Raw genomic sequence first — 9,038 nt, forward strand, 5'->3', positions numbered from 1 at the left:
CCTTCAGATTTACCAAAACCATGTAGTACAAGGGCCTGCCTGATTGCATACACATTGAAACTCCTAAGGTTTGACCTCATATTATATGATTTGGTAAATCTGAAGGAAAAAATCAGCAGAAAATCTGATAGTGTGTAAGGGGCTTTAGAGACATCCCCAAAAAGACGTGCAGCTGTAATTGCAGTGAAAGGTGGTTCTACAAAGTATTGACTCAGGGGGGCGCTATACAAATGCACCCCACACTTTTCACCTATTTATTTGTAAAAAATGTTGAAAACCATTTATCATTTATCACTTCACAATTATGTAGGGCCCCACAATAGGTGCCCCTTTGTGTTGGTCTATCACATAAAATCCCAATAAAATACATTTACGTTTTTGCTTGCAAGATGACAAAATGTGGAACATTGTTAAGGGGTATGAATACTTTTTCAAGACACTGTAATATAAAATGTGCAATTTCCAAATCTCAACAACACGTTCCTTAGCTCCAGTGTAAAACTGACATCAACTAATCAGTCCACTGACAATAGATGATAATTAATGAATCTGTCAGAGTGTCTGGGGATTTTATCCTCTGGATGATGCAAAAACTGAATATAAACCCTCTGAGCTGTCATCATCATATCTTTTATTGTTCTATAAAAGTGAGACTGATTCTTTAGATAATTTAGTGTAATCATATTACATAAAGAAATATTGATCCCAATACTGGACAACGTTTTTCACTTCGTATTTTTTTCCTAATTATTGTATTCATTGAGAAACCAGGTAATACCAGCGACGTTGATGGTAAATATTGGATTCAGAACACCATTTTTTATGCTTCTTTAACCACTTAAAGGGAATCCCTCAAACAGAATAGAACTCTTATATATGCACCAGTCCACAGATTACTGGAAGGCCCTGCACTAATATATTTTCCTTTACATATACATTTTTCTTAGCTTGATTATTAACTAATACAGCATAGATCCTAACACCTGACACCTTCATGGTAAACAATGGATACAATGTACCAGCTGTACTTGAACCAAATGTATTATGCTTAACATGGACCTCCAGGCAAATATAAAATACACACATGAATAAGGATTTTTATTTAATAATATATCAGCAAATTTCTTTTTTTTTTTAATTCAGTATTTGATTTTGAATGGTGGATATTGTAGAGCTAACACATATACACATATATTGATATATAAGTGAAACCAGACAAAAAAACAAATACAAAGGTGATATGTATAGAAGAAAAAATGTGAGAAAGTCCAATAGATGAGAAAATCTGTTGAAGAAGGCCTGTCCATCAACCACCAAATAATGATGAATCAAAGATGGAATATGCTGGCACTGTCTGGCAAGATAAACATCAAGGATGGTACATCTTCGACAAAAGGGAGAGGTATATGTACTCTTACCAGAACAGGTGGACCCAAATGTCCGCAGCAAAGAGTCATACAGGCATGGGTGCCTAACTCGGCAGATAAACGGGACTCCAAAGGATCCAGGACCTCCAAAGATGAACTGGGGCAAGTCCCGGTTGAAGGCCTCTTTGGTCGAAACGCGCCAGTCTAGGCTTATTGCTCCTCACATTGCCCTGAATTTTAACTTGTGATCACAGTTTTTTAATGCTGTATGCTGGTTTTTAGTACTAAAAAACCTTACTTTTATGACCTACACCATATGGAAGCATTCTTTCTTTACATACCATCCGGATGAGAGTTCTCCAGTGGATAAACGGGACTCCAAAGGATCCAGGACCTCCAAAGATGAATCCAGGAATGTTATGGATGGCCATCAAATGAACCTCTGATGGAAGGAGAACCAAAGCTGGATCTTGAATGTCGAAAGACTGACTGGACAGCTGGGGAACTCTCATCCGGATCGTGTGTAAACAAAGAATGCTTCCATATGGTGTAGGTCAAAAAAAGTTAGGTTTTTTTAATTACTAAAAACCAACATACAGAGTTAAAAAACTGTGATCACAAGTTAAAATTCAGGGCAATGTGAGGAGCAATAAGCCTAGCCCGATGCTTTTCGACTAAAGAGGCCATCAACTGGGAATTCTTTGGAGTCCTGTTTATCTGCCGATTTCGGCACCCATGCCTGTATGACTCTTTGTCGCTGACATTTGAGTCCACCTGTTCTGGTAAGAGTACATATACCTCTCCCTTTTGTCGAAGATATACCATCCTTGATGTTTTTCTTGCCGGACAGTTCCAGCATATTCCATCTTTGATTCATCATTATTTGATGATTGATGCACAGGCCTTCTTCAGTAGATTTCCTCATCTATTGGACTTTCTCATACTATTTCTTCTATACACGTCACCTTTGTATATTTGATTTTTGTCTGGTTTCACTTATATATCAATATATGTGTATATGTGTTAGCGCTACAATATCCACCATTTATGCTTTATATGTTTGTCACTTTTTTTGTAGCTGCTTCTTTTCTTTGCATCTAGAGGTTAGCGCAGTTACGCCCACATTCACATCAGTATTTGATTTCTGACTTGACATCAGCCTCTTGCAGTCAGTATACAGCAGAGCTGAGACTGGGAGTGGGAGAAGCAGCACAAAGAAGCCAGTTGGATGTGCTGCAGTGCTCACATGCTAACAAGAGACATTCTGAGAGCAGAGTGACAGATGAGCTCATCCATCTGCTGCTTTTCCTTTCACTGTTCAGTCACTTACTGGGAGGCAGTGTCTGACAAGGTCATGAGCCTTAGATGTCAGCAAACCCCCCACCACATGATGTATGAGAATTAGATATCAGTAACCCCCCCCCCCCCCCTTTTCCTTCCTTTTTCACAACACAGATCTTTGCCCCCCCCCCCCGCGTCCTAAATGCCCATGCCCCCTTCAAGAAAAAAAATCCCCTCCTAGCACAAATCCTCTACGCCTACAATTTCCCTTTATAGTACACATCTTCTTCCCTCCCACTTCAAATCCCTCCTCCCAGCACAAATTCTCCCAATTCACCCCTCTTAACACAAATCTTCATCCCCCCCAATTTCCCCTTCAACAATACTTACCCCCCTTCCAACACAAATCCCCTCCCCCAGTCTCCTTGTGGTGCCGCCTACCTCACATAATACCACAGTACCCAGGGCAGCCGCCCCTCCTGCCGACCCCCTTGTCATGGCCCAGCTGGGGGGCAACAAGACCTGTGAGTGTAACTGAACTGTAGCAGATAAAGATCAGGTCTCCTGGCATGCCAGGGCTGTACTTTGTTGACAGAGGAAATCTCAGGACTGGATGGGCAGAAAAAAAAAATCCTCAGCAGGTAAAATAGCTCCCCTATATGTATATCATCTGTGTATTTATTGATGTTTTGTTAAGTTCAGTTTAAAGGAAATGTATAGTTTTATTAACCACTTAGGGTCGGTTCACACTGAGGCAGCACGACTTGCAGCGCGACTGCCTCAGGCGACCTGCGCACAACTTGCAAAATTACTTCTGTATAGAAGTCAATGCAAGTCGCCTGAAGTCTCCCCAAAAGTAGTACAGGAACCTTTTTCTAAGTCGAAGAGACTTGAGTCATTTCTATTAGAACGGTTCCATTGTACAGAACGGAACGCGACTTGTCAGGCAGCTAAGTCGCCTGACAAGTCGCCCCCGTGTGAACCGGCTCTAAGAGCTATGGATGTAAGTGACATTTTGACGTCGCTGCCACCCTGCAATGATATGGAGATGGGTGGGGGCCATCTTCCCCTCACTCGTCTCCATGTCAGGCTAAGGAAAGCATCCAATTCCCTCCGCCGCTACTGACGGCTCCGGTAAATGGCGGAGTGCACCAGATCGCAGCGGGAGGGGGGGCCCTCTCCTGCCACTGATAAAAGTGATCTTGAAGTGGACCGCCCGTTGAAGAAGAGGATACCAGGGTTATGGTAGCTAGCTGCTGCCATAACAACGATATCCTCCTTCAAAGTACCGCTGTATAACGACGGTGGGTCTGGAAGTGGTCATTGTTTTAGATATATACTGTACATGTATATTAGATCTGTGCAGTGTACATTGTCTTATCAATGTGGGCTATAGTTTTACAATCTATTTCTTACTTTGTAACCATATATTCAAATGGAAACACCATATCAGCTCATCATGGATGAGTAAAATTGAGATTGTTCATTTACCCAAAAATGGCAGATTTTGGCAAAATATTAACATCTTAGCAAAATGCAAGGAACTAACGGGAATGGTAAAATGAAGGTGTTTTTTCTGGTGGTGTGATGGGAGTTAAATGACTCCCGAAGCTCCTTTCAACTACCCTGACCTGTTCTTGTGCCAAAGAAAGATCCCCCAATATCCCCGCTAATTAACCGCTTGCCGACTGCATGTAGATTTACTTCGACAGAATGGCACGGCCGCATAAATGGGCGTACCTGTACGTCCCTTTGAATTTACAGCCGTGCCATCGCGTGTACCCGCCGCGAGCTCCATGAGCAGGATCGCAGGTCCCGCGGACTTGATGTCCACGGGGATACCCGCGATCGTCTCACGTAGAGGAAGAACTCAGAGATGCTAATGTAAAACAATAATTTCCCCGTTTTGCCTAGGGACACTGACACTGATCAGCTCTCCCTGTAATCATGAGCGGTGATCAGTGATGCGTCACACACAACCCCTTCCCCCCACAGTTAGAATCACTCCCCAGGACACACTTAACCCCTACAGCGCCACCTAGTGGTTAACCCCTTCACTGCCAGTCACATTTACACAGTAATCAATGCATTTTTAATCACACTGATCGCTGTATAAATGTGAATGGTCCCAAAATAGCTCCAAAAGTGTCTGATTTGTCTGCCATAATGTCGCAGTCACGATAAAAATCACTGATCGCCGCCATTACTAGTAAAAAAAAAAAATTATTAATAAAAATGCCATAAAACTATCCCCTATTTTGCAGACGCTATAACTTTTGCGCAAGAAAACAAAATATAATACGGCGCACTCTGCATATGACTAGTAAACAAACTCATATAGGGTTGAATGGGAATGAACATCGAGTATAAATAGTATAAATAGTATTAATGACCACAATGGGCTGTTACAGTCAGTAATGTCCATGAAGTATAAGGAAAAATAATAAAAAATAGTTAAAATAATAAAAAGAATTAAAAAGAGACTGTCCATAGGGGGCTGCCAGTTCCGAGTAGAAATGTAAAAATTGCTCTGAAAAAGACAAATGGAAGAGGAACGGCGCCTTCTAAGTGCAGTAAAACGGTAAATTTTAATAACATTTTTGAAAATCAATACACTCACAAAAGTGGTTCATAGATGGGCATTGTAATTATTTCAACATCCGCTAGTTGCCGTCAGAGAGGAGAGGCCATCAGCTGTAAATCCGGCAGAGGGATAGATGATGTGGATGGTCCCAGACCCGGAAACACAGCTGAATACGATGTTTCCAGTGGTTGTGGAGTGCAAAAACTAGGCACCAGCACTGGCGGGGATCGGTGTCACTTCTGGGTTAGTGGGGAGGAGCTTGCATTCGCCTTTTAGCTATAAAATGTTTTTTTCCTTTATTTGTTCCCCTGCCTTTCTATAAATTGGCTGTCTCTTATGTTCAGGAGGAGATGTTGGAGAGGAACCGGACCTTAGTTACAGAATTTCTTCTTCTGGGATTCGGAAATCTTCATGAACTCAGAATATTACTTTTTATCCTATTTTTGTTCATTCATATTAATGCTGTAACGGGGAACTTTCTTGTCATCATCTTAGTTTTTGTCAGCCAAAGTCTCCACTTTCCCATGTATTTCTTTCTCAGCCAACTTTCCTTGTCTGAAATCCTCTTCACTACCAACATTGTGCCCAATATGTTATGGCTGATCCTACTTGGTAGTGGGAGAGTGTCCGTTAACAGATGTATATCTCAGTTGTATTTCTTGGGTGTCCCTACTGTTAATCAATGTTTGTTGCTGGCTGCAATGTCTTTTGACCGACATGCAGCCATTTGTAATCCATTGCATTATACCATCATCATGACCTTTGGACATCAAGTTCAGATAGTCCTCTCCTGTTGGTTGGGGGGCTTTACTTTCTCATTAGTGATATATATTCTTTTAGTTAATTTGGATTTCTGTGGTCCAAATATTATCAACCACTTCTACTGCGATATTGCTCCAGTCATAGAGCTTTCATGTTCGGACACTTCCGTTGTTATGTTGGTCACCTCTCTACTATCTTTCCCTGTCCTTATTTTTCCATTTATATTTATCTCGGCCACCTACATTTCCATCCTTCGGACCATCTTAAAGATCCCGTCCGCCAATGGGAGACAGAAGACCTTCTCTACGTGCAGCTCTCACCTGACCATTGTCTGTCTTTATTATGGAACTTTGTCTTTCCTTTATATTTTTCCACCAAGTGACAATTCTCTTAATGTCAACAAAGGTCTGTCTTTGCTTTACACCCTGCTGACACCGTTGTTTAACCCTCTGATCTACAGCTTGAGAAACCACGATATTAGGAGAGCAATTAAAAAACATATTAAAAAATTGAGCTAAATTTCCAACGAGGGTGAATTTTTTTTGGCTTTATAGTGCTCTATAAGAAAAAAACATACTGCCCACTGTCATACCCTTCGCACTGCTCTCCTATACATATTGTCCACTGTCATAACCTCCGCACTCCTCCTCTGCTGTACACATGGCCCACTGTCATACCCTTAACACTGCTCTCCTGCACATCATGCCCACTGTCATACCCTCCACACTCCTCTCCTGTACATACTGCCTACTATCAGACCCTTAACACTGTTCTCCTGCACATCATGCCCACTGTCATACCCTCCACACTTCTCTCCTGTACATACTGCCTACTGTCATACTCTTCACACTCCTTTTCTACCCTTCGCACTGCTCTCCTATACATACTGTCCACTGTCATAACCTCTGCACTCCTCCTCTGTACACATGGCCTACTGTCATACCCTTAACACTGCTCCCCTGCACATCATGCCCACTGTCATACCCTCCACACTCCTCTCCTGTACATACTGCCTACTATCAGACCCTTAACACTGTTCTCCTGCACATCATGCCCACTGTCATACCCTCCACACTTCTCTCCTGTACATACTGCCTACTGTCATACTCTTCACACTCCTTTTCTACCCTTCGCACTGCTCTCCTATACATACTGTCCACTGTCATAACCTCTCCACTCCTCCTCTGTACACATGGCCTACTGTCATACCCTTAACACTGCTCCCCTGCACATCATGCCCACTGTCATACCCTCCACACTCCTCTCCTGTACATACTGCCTACTGTCATACTCTTCGCACTCCTTTCCTATATATACTGCCCACTCTCATACCCTTAACACTGCTCTCATGCACATCATGCCCACTGTCATACCCTCCACACTCCTCTCCTGTACATACTGCATACTGTCATACTCTTCACACTCCTTTCCTATATGTACTACCCACTTTCATACTCTTCACACTCCTCTCCTATGCAAACTGCAATTGTTATACTCTTCAAACATCTCTCCTATACATACTGCCTACTGTGATACTCTTCGCACTCCTTTCCTATATATACTTCCCACTGGCATACTTTTTGCACTCCTCTCCTGTGTACACTGCCCATTGTTATACTCTTCAAACTCCTCTGCTGTACATACTGCCCACTGTAATGCTGCGTACATACAAGCGGACTTTCCGACAGAAAAGGTCTGACGGAACGATTCCGTCGGACATTCTGCTCGTATGTGGGCTTTACCTGACTTTTTTTTCCCCAAAATTCTGATGGACCTAGAAATAGAACATGTTTCAAATATTTCCACCGGAACCAGTTCCTATCGAGAAAACCGCTCGTCTGTATGCTATTCCGACGGACCAAAAATGACACAAGGGCAGCTATTGGCTACTGGCTATTGAACTTCCCTTTTCTAGTCCCGTCGTACCTCATCGCGTTCTAGACGGTCAGACTTTGGTGTGATCATGTGTAGGCAAGTCCGTTTTGGCGCAACTCCGTCGAAAAGTCCTTTGGAGTTCAGTCCGACGAGAAGTCTGCTCGTGTGTATGCGGCATCATACTCTTCACACTCCTCTTGCATATAGGGCCTACTAAGACTTATATAGCTTTATATGTAATATCACCAGGGCTTTTTTTCTGCCGGAACTTGCCAGAACGCAGTTCTGCCACCTCAGGCAGCCCTATCCTCTGCAGCATGTCACATAAAACAGAAGCTGGTGTTCTGCCAAAAACTGTCCCCCCATCAGATAGTGTCTGCCCCGTACTACGCACTCACGCAGGCGCAGCGCTTGCACAGTACGGAGGACAAGGAGACTCCGAAAGTCTCCGAAGATAAATGGTGCCTGCGCACTGAGTCCAGGTTCAAGCCCCACCATCCAAGTGGACATACGGTTGCACAATTTAGGATGGCCCCTCGCGGGCTCGCTTCGCTCGCCCCACTTCGGGCACAGCCTCACTTCGCTCGTCATTTTTTTATTCTAGCTCTATGTCAACTTGGATGGTGGAGCTTCGGAGACTTTCGGCGTCTCCTTGTCCTCAGTACTGCGCAAGCGCACTACAGGGCGGGCACTATCCGACGGGGACAGTATTCGACACAACACCGGTAGAGGAAGTTTTCTATACCATTCACTTCCTCCATCAACTTCTGTAAAGGAGGCATCCAGGGAATGGGCTCTGCAGCTGACTGCTCGGATTTCAGAGGCAGCTATCCCCGCCTCCTATGTGTCAGATCAGTGGAGCGCGGAGCCTGAGTGCCGGTTCACACAGGGGCGACACGACTTGCAGCACGACTCACAGACGCGACCTGCACACAACTTCAGCAGCGACTTGCAAAACGACTTCTGTATAGAAGTCAATGCAAGTCGCCCCAAAAATAGTACAGGAACCTTTTTCGAAGTTGGAGCGACTTGAGTCGCTCCTATTAGAATGGTTCCATAGTACAGAACGGAGCGCAACTTGTCAGGCGGCTAAGTCGCCTGGACAAGTCGCCCCTGTGTGAACTGGCACTAAAGCTCTCTGAAACTCCTCCTCCGTTCTGTGGTACACG

General features: G+C 43.7%; 1 protein-coding gene across 2 annotated transcripts; it reads left to right on the plus strand.

Moving 5' to 3' along the window:
* The first annotated feature begins 642 nt into the window (after positions 1-642).
* Positions 643-6,512, plus strand: LOC143963857 (olfactory receptor 10R2-like). Of its 2 annotated transcripts, none has more exons than XM_077473595.1 (2): positions 643-771; positions 5,577-6,512. In XM_077473595.1, exon 2 carries the CDS (start codon positions 5,583-5,585, stop codon positions 6,510-6,512), a length of 930 nt encoding a protein of 309 aa, XP_077329721.1. In that variant the 5' UTR covers positions 643-771; positions 5,577-5,582. The 2 variants fall into 2 exon arrangements, with proteins under 2 accessions (XP_077329721.1, XP_077329720.1); XM_077473594.1 differs by having other exon boundaries at positions 650-792.
* The last annotated feature ends 2,526 nt before the right edge of the window (positions 6,513-9,038 follow it).

The sequence above is a fragment of the Lithobates pipiens genome, unplaced genomic scaffold (genome assembly GCF_037356315.1).
Source record: "Lithobates pipiens isolate NorthernLeopardFrog02 unplaced genomic scaffold, aLitPip1_a1.2 Scaffold_8, whole genome shotgun sequence".
Classification (NCBI taxonomy): Eukaryota; Metazoa; Chordata; class Amphibia; order Anura; family Ranidae; genus Lithobates; species Lithobates pipiens.